This window comes from Octodon degus, unplaced genomic scaffold (assembly GCF_000260255.1).
Source record: "Octodon degus isolate 3935 unplaced genomic scaffold, OctDeg1.0 scaffold00134, whole genome shotgun sequence".
NCBI lineage: Eukaryota > Metazoa > Chordata > Mammalia > Rodentia > Octodontidae > Octodon > Octodon degus.
The window spans coordinates 1,097,377-1,110,166 of NW_004524710.1; the positions used below are offsets into that span (position 1 = coordinate 1,097,377).

General features: G+C 45.4%; 1 protein-coding gene across 1 annotated transcript in view; it reads right to left on the bottom strand.

Annotated features, from left to right (window-relative positions):
- The window catches only part of Sdc2 (syndecan 2), a 109,841-nt gene extending 97,616 nt beyond the window's left edge, over positions 1-12,225 (bottom strand). The window contains exon 1 of the mRNA XM_004641292.2: positions 11,683-12,225. Coding sequence (XP_004641349.1) covers positions 11,683-11,742 — 60 coding nt within the window. The 5' untranslated portion in view covers positions 11,743-12,225. The remainder of the gene's footprint in view (positions 1-11,682) is intronic.
- Positions 12,226-12,790: the final 565 nt, after the last annotated feature.

A 12,790-nucleotide genomic window follows, 5' to 3' on the forward strand; every position in this document is an offset into this window, starting at 1 on the left:
TGTTGCTACCTTTCCATAAAATCCTTTCCTTAAAAAATTCATCCCACAGACTTATTTTCTGAAAATGCTTGACGCAAGTATATTTATGTTCTGCTAAGATTTATGAAAGTAGGATCCAAGAGAAACTGTTGAAAAAAAGACGAACCTACACCCAGCCCTGGCAAAAGAAGTTGAGGGAGGGAGGGAGGAGGATTCTACCTGGGCCGTGGGGCCCCAGAGTTTCTTCCTGGCAGCAATGAATACTTTTAGTATAAAACTCCAAAAGAACGCTCTTTATCTCTCAACTACAATAGCAGCCTTTTGTCCCCCAGAAAAAAAAATGCAGTATTAATTCATGAGGATTTTGTTTGAGGCTTGATTATTCTCCCCAGGAAGCTTGTATCTTCTCTTCTGCTGCAAGTCTCCACAATCTTCCTATGATTTACAAATCAACTTTACTTCAGTCTCTCATTCTGGGTCTTCCAAATCCCTGCCTCTCAGATTTCTGTCCCATAATTAGCCAAAAGGTTGAGGTACAAGTGAAGAAATTAGCTGGGGTGCAACTTTTGCTAGAAATTGAGAAAATATCTAAACATCACCCTAAATGTCTTACTCATTTTAGATAAAACCTATTAACTACACTGTTTCTGAGAGCATTTCATATAACACAGGAGCCCATTTCATCATACATGTGCCAGATACACATATATGAAGTGAAAACTATTTATGTGAGAAATCAGAGAGAAGCCAGGAAAAAAAAATACTTTATGGTAGGAAAAAAAATAATACATAAAAATTAAAATAAATAAAAAGACAATGCATTTACTTTCAAAATTGAATTGCAAGGTGATAGCATAGGCCTACAATCTTAGCACTCTGGGAAGGTGAAGCAGGAGGATCGCAAGTTAGAGTCCAGCCTGGGCAACTATTAGACTGTTTTAAAATTTAAAAAAGGCTGGAGATATATCTCAGTACAAAGGTCCTGGGTTCAATTCCCGAGAACTGTTTAAAAAAAAAAGCCAGTTCTAGTTCTAACTTCCAAGGTTGTAAAGATTCAAAAATCAGAATCTAAAAGAGTATAATGGGAATATCTGAACTCTGCTAACATAACTCAAATTTAACTGGACAGACAACAATATAAAGCAAAGCTCTCACCTGTAGGACCCCAAAACTTGACAGTGTAAGGAGATCTGACTGGATAACACGACAACAGATTATTCAATGTCTAAACAACTTCCTGCTCTTTATATCTTCTGTACATTTTACCATTCAGAAGTCTTTTCTTAAAAAGATGAGGGTGAAGAAAAATATATGAAATCAGGTCTTTCTGACTCATCAACAGAAGACCCATTTTTCTCTAAGATCTTGTGCTACTTCAGGGAAAGTTTTCTTTTTCGTTTGGGTTAAAGTAGTGACTTCCTTTTTTAAGGAATTCTTCTTACCCTTCTAGATTGTTGCATTTTGGCAGTTTTGACTACTGGATACATCAACTTAATTCAGATAAAAAATTCATTTTTTACACATGATGCATATGGTATATTGTACATGAGTCCAACTTACCTTCAATTACCCTAAATAATCAAAAGGTAGCTGACAGTTGCTTGAGAGTAACCGCTGTGCCCTGAGGTCCTCTCCTCCTGCAAAGCTGGCCAAGAGTCGTGCCCTTGATGGGGTGCAGCTCTGTGAACCAATGTTAATGGGTTGATTTACACACATAAGACTTGATTCAGGAATTCAGAAAACTACAAAACCTAATTAAATAGATTATAATCAGATTAAAAATCACTCCATCTAAATGAATTCAGAAATGGGGCATAAAGATTTTATTTTATTTTACTAGTAAACAATCAGTTTACAAATTAAGGGTCCAATGCTGGGCTTCCTTAAGCATACTACAATTATAATCCCAAGTACTGCCCTAAATATTCCAGGCTTAACTGAATTTCCAAATTGAATGCAAGTCTAGTATGTGCTTTAGCTATCTGGAGTTTGTGACATATGAATGACAGAAAAAAGAAAAATGTGTATCACCATCATATCCTACCCAATACAAAATAAACTGATCTTAACTGGTGTAAATCCATGTCCTTGGATGACAACAGTCAGAATGCAGTTGAGAGTCACAGAACCTACACGCCATAAATACACATGCATGATATATATTCCAGAATCAAAAAACTTAAAAAGCAAATGAGAAACATATTTAATATACTTTCCATGGATCAGGTTTTGTGTCAGAAGTCTTCACTCATGATTGAAGCTAAGCTTCAAAGTAACTGAAAAAACAAAATATTGTAAGGCCCAGTTTTACATTAAAGAAGCAAGCTCTGAGATGGTAAGAAACCCAAGTCACGGCTCTTAAGTGGCAATATACCAGAAACTGATCCTTAATATATAGGATTCCAAAGACTTAAAGAGTTTAAGAGACATCTTCTGCATTAATCTTAACTCAGCATGGCCCACAACTGAACCCTGGCAACGCTAGAATGTTAACTCCACATGAATTAAAATCTATATGTGTCACAACCCAGACTTTATTGGGCTATCATGCACCTGTCACCCGTGCAACCAGAGACTGTTGCCTAACAACTCAGTAAACACTGGCCTTTTGGTTCCTAAACATGTCAAATGAATTAAGTTGCCAGCACAGATGTATTAACCCTAATATAGCAACCCTCTGGCTAATCAGAACACAGAGAACTTTATGTTAACATTTGTATATGCTATACTTTGACTGGTTATTTTTCTGCATCTGATGAGATGACTGTGTCACTTATCTGTCCCTTCAACTGTTAATAACTGCACTGCTTTTCTGATGTCGAAACATTCCCAGGGTAAGTCATATTTGAGTTCATCATATTCTTTCATTAGTTTCTGCACTGATTTTGATAATATGTTATCTAAAACGTTGGCATCTGTGATAAGTGCAATTGGCCTACCCATCTGTTATCCTGTGCTTGTCTTGTCTGGTTCCGACAAGAGTAATGCTAACCTCACAAAATAAAATAGAACAACCTTCTGCCATACCCTAAGCTCTGGAACAACTGTCTGTCTTTGGAGGATCAGAAGAACTTTATAGTAAAACCATCTAGGTCTGGTGCCATTTTTAAGGATGAAATTTCTCAGATAATTGTAGATTCACAGCCAGGTATAAAAAATAATACAGAGGACTCTCTTACACCATTCCAGCTTGTTTCCTCCAATGGTAACACTACAAAACTAGAATACTTCCATTAATGAAAGCCATCCATATTATTCCAATTTCCCCAGCTTTTCTTGTATTCTTGTGTGAGGGTGGGTGGGACGGTGCTTGCTTCGTTCTATACGACTCTACCACATACACCTGTTGTATGCATATGCACACAGGCAGACATATACTGCTACTGTTCTTATGTGTATTATAAACTTATTTAATAAAACCAAATTCTTACTATATATGGTCTTATATCCTGCTTTTTGTCTATAATAGTCTCCAAGCTATACAAGTATACTTTTAATGACTGTAACATTTAATGGGAACATGAATCTTACTTAACTATCACTCAAGAATGTTTCCATGTTGCAAACTATTGTAGGTGAAGCTTTAATAAACACATTTATAAACACTGCTTACCCAGTTCTGCTTATTTCCTCCAGATAGATTTGCAGAGGACGGATGACAGGAAAAGATGGGTTTTCCAACAAACAGGGTATTTTCCTATATCACCCATTTTTTTTTTTTAGTAAAAAAGCTAAGTGCAAGCACAGAGGGCATCTACCCCAAGACAGGCAAGAGGCCTCTGCTTTGACAGCAGGAACTAGCGTGCACAGCCTGAGCTGCCCTCTGGGCTGGCACCTAGAAGTTGAGCCCACCTAGTGTGCATGCCAATAACTCACCATTAACGTGCTATACTGGATGAATATGCCATTTGTTTAAAAAATGACACCTATTTATATTTCACGTTATTTCAAGAACTTATTTTAAGACACTGCATCTTTCAGGTGAGAAAACAGCAGAGAGAGTAACAAATCTTCCAAGGTTAATGGGGAAGTCTCAAGGACCCAGGTTTGATCCCCAGTGCCACATGCCACGTCAGCCCCAATACAGTAAGAGTAGGCTAACCTGAGCTGATCGTAACTCCAGTGCCCAGGCTCTGGGATAATTTTAATTTTTGTCAAGGGGTGGCCCTAGAGATTGAACTCGGGCGCATGCCTGCAGGGCACACGGTCCATCACCCACCTGTCCACACTTGCAGAGGTTCTCTATTTTACTTCCGTACTCCGCGTAGCACTCAGACCAGGCTCCAGTCAAAGGGCCCCTCTCCAAGGAGAAGCCCAAGTCAGAGCCCTACAAGGAGCTCGCAACACAGCCTACAACCAGCTCCCACCACATCAACTGGTGGTACCACGCTGGCATATATTAGCAAATAGACGTGAAAGCAGATGTTAGCTCCTGAGGACAGAGGGCAACGTGTACAAGCCAAGCACACAACAGGAACTGCCAGCAGCCATCAGCAATGACTTACTTTTTGTACTGAGTGAATTCCTTATTTCAATAATAGATCTGAAATATTTCACTCTACAAGATGTTATACATTACAAGTATAGATAACTTTTGTCAATTAAAAATAAAAATAAGGCTGGCAAGATAGCTCAGCGGACTAAGGGTCTTGCACCTGCCCCCCCCCCAGGGGTGCTGAGCCAATAGACTGAGTCCGGGTACACACGCCTGTAATTCCAGAGCAGGGGAGGCTGAAAACAGGAGGATCACTACAAGTCCGAGCTGCGTAGTGAGACTCTGTATGAAATACATAAAAATGCAAAATAAATTTTAAAGCAAGTATTTGACAGGGGCTTAATAATTACTTACTGATTAGGTTCATCTTAATAGTTCTCCAATCACACCTCAAGAACAGAAAAAATAAATAGTACAAGCAGAAAGTTTTGCTAGTTAACTCCACTACTATACATGACCTCATAGGGTACAATAAGATAGCCAATTACAGGCTGCAGAGATAGCTCGGAGGTCTAAGAGCCTGCCTAGCAAGCCCAAGGACCTGAGTTCGACCTCCAGACCGCACACTGCACTGGCCCCATGCGAAGTGAGTCACCGAAGCCAGCCATGGTGGCACATGCCTGTAATCCCAGTGCTGGTGAGTCTGAGATAGGAGGATCACTACAAGTCCCAGCTGCATAGTGAGACCCTGTACCAAACATAAAAAATTAAAAATATGGGCCAGGGAGACAGCTCAGTAGATCAAGTGCTTACCTGACAAATGCAAGGTACTGAGTTCAATCCCCAGTACTGGGGAAAAAATGTAATAAATATAATACGTAAAAATTAAAAAGAAAAGATAGTGACACCTGTGGAAAGTCTCATTTCCTTCCAGCCTTCAAGTGCTATACCTGTATTTTACTTTCTTTATATTTCATAATACACTACATAAAACCACATTTTACTTTTCCTTTTGTAATAACAAGCTTGAAAAGATAACTTTTTAAATAATTACATATCTTGTTCCACGTCCCATTTTATAAGACTAAATTCTAGTTAACTGCACATATCTTACATGTCAGTCCTGTTTATATTTGCTCTATGTATATAATCATTAAGAAAAATAAACATGAAAAAGGTTTCATCTACTGCATTTCTGTAACATTTCTCATGAAGAACACCGATGGAACAGAGAAGAAATGTGACGTGTCTGTTTTCAGTAACACTTTTCTCTAACTGGCTATCATAGCACCAACTGCTGTCCCCACTCTGTAGATGAGAAATTCCAAAGGGAAGACTCCGAAGACATCTAGACTACAAGCGCCCTTTCCCAGTCCCATTGGTTCTTCCAGATTCCCCCCAAAAAAGACACTCACAGCTCTACTTCAACAGTGTTCTTTCCATCTCAGAAGCAGTCACCCCTCCAGCCTTGCTGCTAAAGCTAAGTGCCCTAGAAGGAAGACACGTCAGAATGTGCATCAGATTAATACTAGCACCTGAAGCTCCGATAGCTCCAAGGAGAAATTTCATGCCTTTTCACCCTGAAAAAATAACATTCCCACACTGAAAGATTAAAAATGCTCCCTGTCTCGGCCCCAGGCCCCCACATTCACTCCCCACCCTCACCCCCATGCTCCATGCCTGGCGGCACTTGTGTGAGTCAGACCCAGCGATCTCCTTCCAACTCCTGGATCCGCCTGGAGGAAGCAGGCGGAAGCTGAGAGCACCACGGATGGTCCAGGTTTCCCATCAGTGTTTCCTGATGTCTCACCCCAAGCCCACAGAGATAATGAGGCTGCAGTCCAGAGATAGCCAAACTAGCAAGGTGCGGATCCACCAGTGGCTGCTGGATTCCGTCACCACCACTCACTGCCTTGAGAGGAGCCAGGCAAGAGGAGTACCTACCCACCCAGACTGCCAGGCTCTCAAGAGCCTGCGGCTGAGCACCAGCAGGGATTGCCTAGTTCCCTGCACAGCTCAGCACCTACAAATCACAGGAGGGGGGAGGTTTGGCCCTTCTCCTCTGGGGTGCACTAATCTGGAGGAGAAAGGTCAGAGGTAGGAGACCTCATACAAAGCATCTTAGGGCCAGCCAGATAGCTCAGTGGACTAAAGTGCCTGCTTAGGCAGAGTGCAGAGGCCTGAGTTTGCTCCCCAGCGTGCTGTGCCAGCCCCACCTCCAGGATGTGCTGAGAAGGCGATTGAGACTGGGCATGGTGGCACGCCTGTAATTCCCATGCTTGGGAGGCTGAAAATAGGAGAATCACTACAGGCTCAATCTCCATAGTGAGACCCTGTAGACCCTGTAATACATTTAAAAAATAAATAAATAAAATAAAGCATCTTATGCAGCGCACCACCTTGAAAGCCATGAAAACTGAAGCCAGGGGGAGAGGGATGGAGGAAAGGCAAATCAAACGCTTAAGTACCTTCTGCATCTCAAGCACCATGCCTATGGCCCCCTCACTTCATGCTCAGGACAGCTGTGCTATAAAGGCATTCTTAGTTCCAATTCTTACACTGTACTTTTTTCCCTTGGTACTAGGGACTGAAGGCAGCAGAGTTTTCACACTAAGCTGTATGTCCAGCGCTTCATTTTTTAAAATTTTGAGTCAGTGTCTTACTAAGTTGCACAGGCTGGGCTCAAACTGTTGATCATCCTGCCTTAGACCCAAGAAGCTGAGATCATGTGCTAGAATCCTCCAAGATGCTTTATAAAAATACAGATTTTTACGTACTTCCAGGGATTCTCATCACCCATCTGCTTCACTGTTTACAGAAGCATAAAAAAGTAGGGGGTGAGGCTGGAGACAGCTCAGAGGCATAAGCACCTGCCTGGCAAGCACAAGGCTCTGAGTTCCATCCAGGGTACCCCCCCCCACCATAAAAAGGTGGGGTGAGGTGCTGAATCTGTCATGAGGAACTATTAGAATCTCGGATCTAACTGATAAGACTTTCAAAGGAAAAATGCTAAACAGATGACTGCATCCAAGAAAGGCTCACAACAGTGACACCAGTCGGCCACGGCCAGGAGACACAGTGGACAGGGATCAATGGAGCAAAGGAAGCGGTACGGTGGAAGCGTTTGTAAATCTGATCAAGGCACCCAGACTCCACACCATGGTAATGACTTCAGGAAATTTCTAGATGATGGACAACATAATCATGGATACAGAGGACAAATCAAACAGTAGACAAGCGTCTGGGCCAAGAATGAAAGCTACACAGCTACTGACACAGATGCATGGGCTGGCAAGGGTCCGACAGAGAAACGAGGCTGAAATGAGAGATTCGGATCTGTGGGACAGAAGAAGGCAGGATGAATGTGTATGGCTTACTCAACTGTTTTATCCCCAACACCTAGTAGGAACAGTCACCTGCTGAATGCACAGCTATCAACAAATAAACACAGGTGGCTTTAGAGGCAGACACATACGGATGCAAACCAAGATGAATGAGGCCAGGATTTCATCTAGGATTCAAATACAAAGGATTAGACTTTAGACAGTTCTGGCACCGTTGACTGTAGAAGTTGAAGAACCTGAGTTTGTTTGCAGCAAAAGCTCTTCTTCACTACTTGTGACTTTTCTCTAAGACTCTATGTTGGCTTCCACTCCATGAAAGAATTAAGTGATTTTGAGATACTGGGATGTGCTGTTCACAGTGGCATGAATGGCAGATCTTCTTTCTGCCTTGGGAAGAAGAAAATGATGGGCGAGATCTCTTAGTTTGGTTTTTGGCAGTGGAGGAAGGACATCTAGTGAGAATCTACACTCAAAGTTATTCTTCCCAGAGCCTCCTGAGTCACAGTCAGCACCCAGGTTTAACTGGACTCCCTGAAAACCTTAAGGAGAGTTTTGCACAGCTGACAGCCCTGACCACGCCAAGCGGACTCCAAGATAACTCTGGATGACGAATCGGGTCTTTAGTGATCCAGGAAACTGAAATCTGGTTTTACCCTGGAAAAACCTAGCTGATCTTTTGCAATTCTTCCCAAACTAATCACTCTCCACCGTGCCACGTGAGCAATCACATGACACAGTCTCTGGTAAGCTGCCCTTTGGATGGTGGGCACCATTCACACCCGATAGGCTGCCCTGCTTGGAACATTCACAATGTATGCATGTAGCAAGGTATCACAGGGAACCCTCCCAATAGGTATGGCTATTATTTATCAGTTGATATCATACATATGGGGCAGGGACATAGCTCAGTAGAATAAGCTCTTGCCTGGCAATTGCAAGGCCCTGAGTTCAACCCCCAGTTCCGCCAAAAATAATAAAAAATAAAAAAAAAATCAAAAGTAGATAGATTTATGACATCTCAGAAGCAGGAGTTGAAAGGCAAAATTTTGGGGCACATATCACCTTATAAAAACCTCATCTTTTTCCTGAGGTTTCCTTTTTAAATGGCATCTATCTGCTGCTAATATCCAACTAAGCAATAAAGAGCCCTGTCTCTTATCAACCTCTCCAGCAGAAGTAATTTGTCTCATCACTGATACACCCAAAATCCATCTTCAGAAGAACTGCAAAAGTTCCCCAATTTCAATTTTATTTTCCTTTCTAATGCAAACTTTCCCAGGGCTTGCCTTTCCTAATGCCTCACGAGGTACATGCAGCTCCAAAGGACTTGAGAGTTACTTTTATTTTACAGACATCTAAACATGTTTCTAAAATCCCACGGGTTCAAAATGCTTCCTTTTCTTATATAACTTCCCATTTCAAATTATGTGTTAACAGTAGCCTGCAATATATTATTGCTAAAGATAAAGCCATGTGAAAACCGGGCACAAAAACAACAGCATGCCACCCCCGCCACACTCAGGCTTTCCCCTGCCAGGTGTTCCCGCGGAGAAAGTCCTAACCTGCCAGTGGAGGGCCTGAATGGCTTTCTCTGCATCCACCCAGGAGGGGCGGCTCGGCCCTTTTCGCAGACAGCTTTGAGCCTGAACACTGCGATCTTCCCCACCCCCAGCTAGGTCTAAAACTCCAGAACTCCTAACAGACACAGCCCCTTGCTTCCTTTTAAAGACAGCCTCTACTCAAGGATCACTTCTCAATCCCAGGACAGTGGCAGTTTTAAATTAAAATGGAAAGCACAGGAAATAACGTTCTCTTAAAGACTAAACTTCTAAAAACTAGGACTTTGGCTCTGTCCGTGTATATTTATGCTGCTCTACATGAAACAGGGACTGGAAAGTGATTTAAACGAACTATTAGCCCTTCCCAGCCTTGAAATATCTTCCACAGAGAAAGACTGACTCATTGCCTAGCAAAAACTCGAGCGAATCTCCAAGTTGACATTTTAAAAATATCTAATCACCCTTCTGGAGGATATTCCAAAGGCTGACAACAGCGCCTGCTGCAATAAAGCCGTTCACTCCGAAAACATCCAATTCTGTTTTGAATTGAGAAATACTAGCCCTGGAAGATGCAGACTTCAGGGCAAAGTTGTCACTGGGGAGGACAGGTATAGTTCAGCCAAAAACTTAACTCCTTACTGTCAGATTTATGCAAAAAACAAAGCAGAGGATTTTTTCTTTCGATGGCATTCCAAAACAAGAACATTTTTTAGCAAGCCCCTGGGGCAGCATTTAGTCCTTAGAAGAGGAAAAACTACTAAAACCAGACAGCATTTGAGGCAAAGCTTCTCTTGAAAATCATTAGATGAAATTGTCCCTTTGCCCTATTTTGCAATAAGATGAGCAGTAACGTTTTTTCGAAATAAACACACAATCTCTCTCTCTCTGTGTGCACAACAAGCCAAAGTCCTTCACTGGCCAGGAGATGGCTAATCCCCAAAGATTAAAACATCATCTGCCGGTGAGAAATACTGATAAGGCTCGAGCTGTATTTTACAACCTGAGAACTCAAAAAAACATCCATCCTGCACAGTTTCTAATTCTATGTGCTCCAACCCAGGGAAGCATTCGGCATCTGCTACCAGCCTGATGACAAATGCCCAGGACAATGGTGAGAGCCAAAGAAGTTTCCCAATCCGAAATTGCCTCAGACCAGTCGGGGGGAGGGGGGCCCACAAAACTACAGATGGTACGCAATAATATGTCCTGGAAAAACGGTCCTTCTAGTTAAAAACGGACACGTTATTAGGTGACAAAAGAGCAACCGTGGGAAACTGGACAGGACAGAAACAACCGCTGCTGACGGCATCCGCACGGCAGAAGGAAAGGAAGCCGAGGTGATCAGGCTTGCACCTGGCGGGACGCAGCTCCCGGGCAGGGAAGCCAGCGGACTCGCGGAGCGGAGGAGGCCGTTCCCATTAGAGGGCGCTCATTGGACGACCCACGGAAACAAGCTCCAACCCCCGAAATGCGACCCACTGGAGCAATCCGTTCGCCCTGCCAGGGCGGGGGAGGATGTAGGGTACCCGCAGCCGCCCGCGCCCGCGGAGACTCCTCCCGCAGAGCCGAGCGCGCGCAGCAGAGTAAAGCCTCCGTCCCAGTGCCCCGGGCGACCCAAGGCCGCCGCGCTCCAGAGCAACGCGGATTAAAATGTCCTCCCGCCCCGGAGGCTTCGGCCGCTCCGCGGCCCTGGACAAGAAGAGGTCCCAGAGGACCGGGCTCCAGCGGCAGGCACCCTGCACTCTCGAACGCGAAATGCAGATGGGACCGCAGACCGCCTTTCCACGTAGGGTCGGGACCTCGCCCCAACCACCGGGCACATCAAACAAAAGAACTTTTCAAACTTAACTTTCCAAACGGCTCTTGAGTTCCTTAAATCTGGCCGATCTCCCCAGAACTAGAATTCAATCCAAATGAGGAACTGAAGTAGGGGGACGTGCCCAAAGTTTACAGGTCACCCCAGGGGCTCGTGGACGGCGCTCAGTTCCTCGCGGCCCGTAGCCAGTGTCCGGCCACCTGGCACCCTTTCCTCTCCGTCCTTGCCGCACCTCCCGGCAAGATCCCCGGAGGGCGACGAAGTTGCGAGTGACTTCGGGGCCTCTGCGGGCAGATAAAACTGCGATGCTGAGCCCCACCCCCGGGGACTGTGGGGAGACGCCGGCAATTAGCTCTTTTCTAGGGAGAAAGGAACGTAACAGGACGGCGTAAGTGGTGGAGAAGCGAATGCATTTGTCCCAACAGGTCTCCGGGCCGAACGCTGCGTCCCGGCAGGGAGATCACCTCGCGGCATTGCCCGGCACCCTGCGAGCCGCCCTCGTGGCCCGGAGCCCCCAACCATCGCGCTCCCTCTGACTGGCCCACTCACCGACTCCGCCGACACGCAGGCCACCAAGCCCAAGGTGAGCAGGATCCACGCGCGCCGCATATTCCTCGGGGACCGGTTCTTCCAGCAGCCGCTTGCGAAGAGAGAGAAATGAAGCCTTCTGCCCAGCGTTCAGCCCGCTCAGAGAGATCCGGAGCCTGGCAGCCGCCGCGATCTGGACTGGGGCTCTGGGTTCGGGGCTCAGGGGCGCCCGCTCTAGCCTGCGCCTGCTCCCGCCGCCCGCGCTGCGCCCCGGGAATGCGGCGCTTTCTCACTTGTTGGTTTCTTCGCTCCCGGCACAGAGTTGGGGCAGCAGGGAGGCTGCTCTCCGGAGCTCCCCTGGGTCGGCTGTTGTTTTACTCCTTCCCCCGCGGACTCCTTACCCGCGTCGCGGCTTGGTTTCTGGTTTTAAGGAATAAACTCGATGGCTCGTAATGGAGCTGAAGTTTGGGGGCCGAGCGGCGGGAACGCGCGATCCGCGCGGCCGGAGCTCTCCGGGCGTCTGGACAGCCGCGCGCCGGGGCGGGCTGGTGGCTCGGCGTCTGCGCCCCTGCTCCTCCCCCTCCTCCTCCCCCTCCTCCTCCTCTTCCCCCTCCTCCTGCTAGGCCTCCGCCTCCGCCTCTTTTCCTCCCGCTCCTTCCCTCCCTCCTTCCAGAGCCTGCTTCTCGTAGCTCCCCGGGCGACTGGGGGAGAAGCGGCGGCTGTGTGGCTCCCAGATAAACCCGGGAGAAATTCCTACAGGATTATACCCCGATTGGCAGTTTCGAGGACCAGTAGCGTCAGCGGCTCCGCGCAGTGGCTGCTCCCCAATGCTGGTCCGCCAGCCAGGGCTCCCCTTTTCCCTTTGCTGCCCCTTCGCGTCTCCTTTATACCCTTCCCCATTTCCCACTTATTTTTTTCCTCCCTGTACTTTTCTGAAAGAAGATCTGTGTACAAACGACGTTTAGCTTTCTGCTTGCAAGAATTACACCAGTAGAGAGACGCTGCTTTGAGAGTTGAAAAAAAGAAAGTTTATAGATACCTTCAAGCAATGTTAAATTCTCATAAATCTTTGGTTCGCGAAAATTGCATTTTAAAAAGAAGACAATAAATGTGACAAATGTGAATTAAG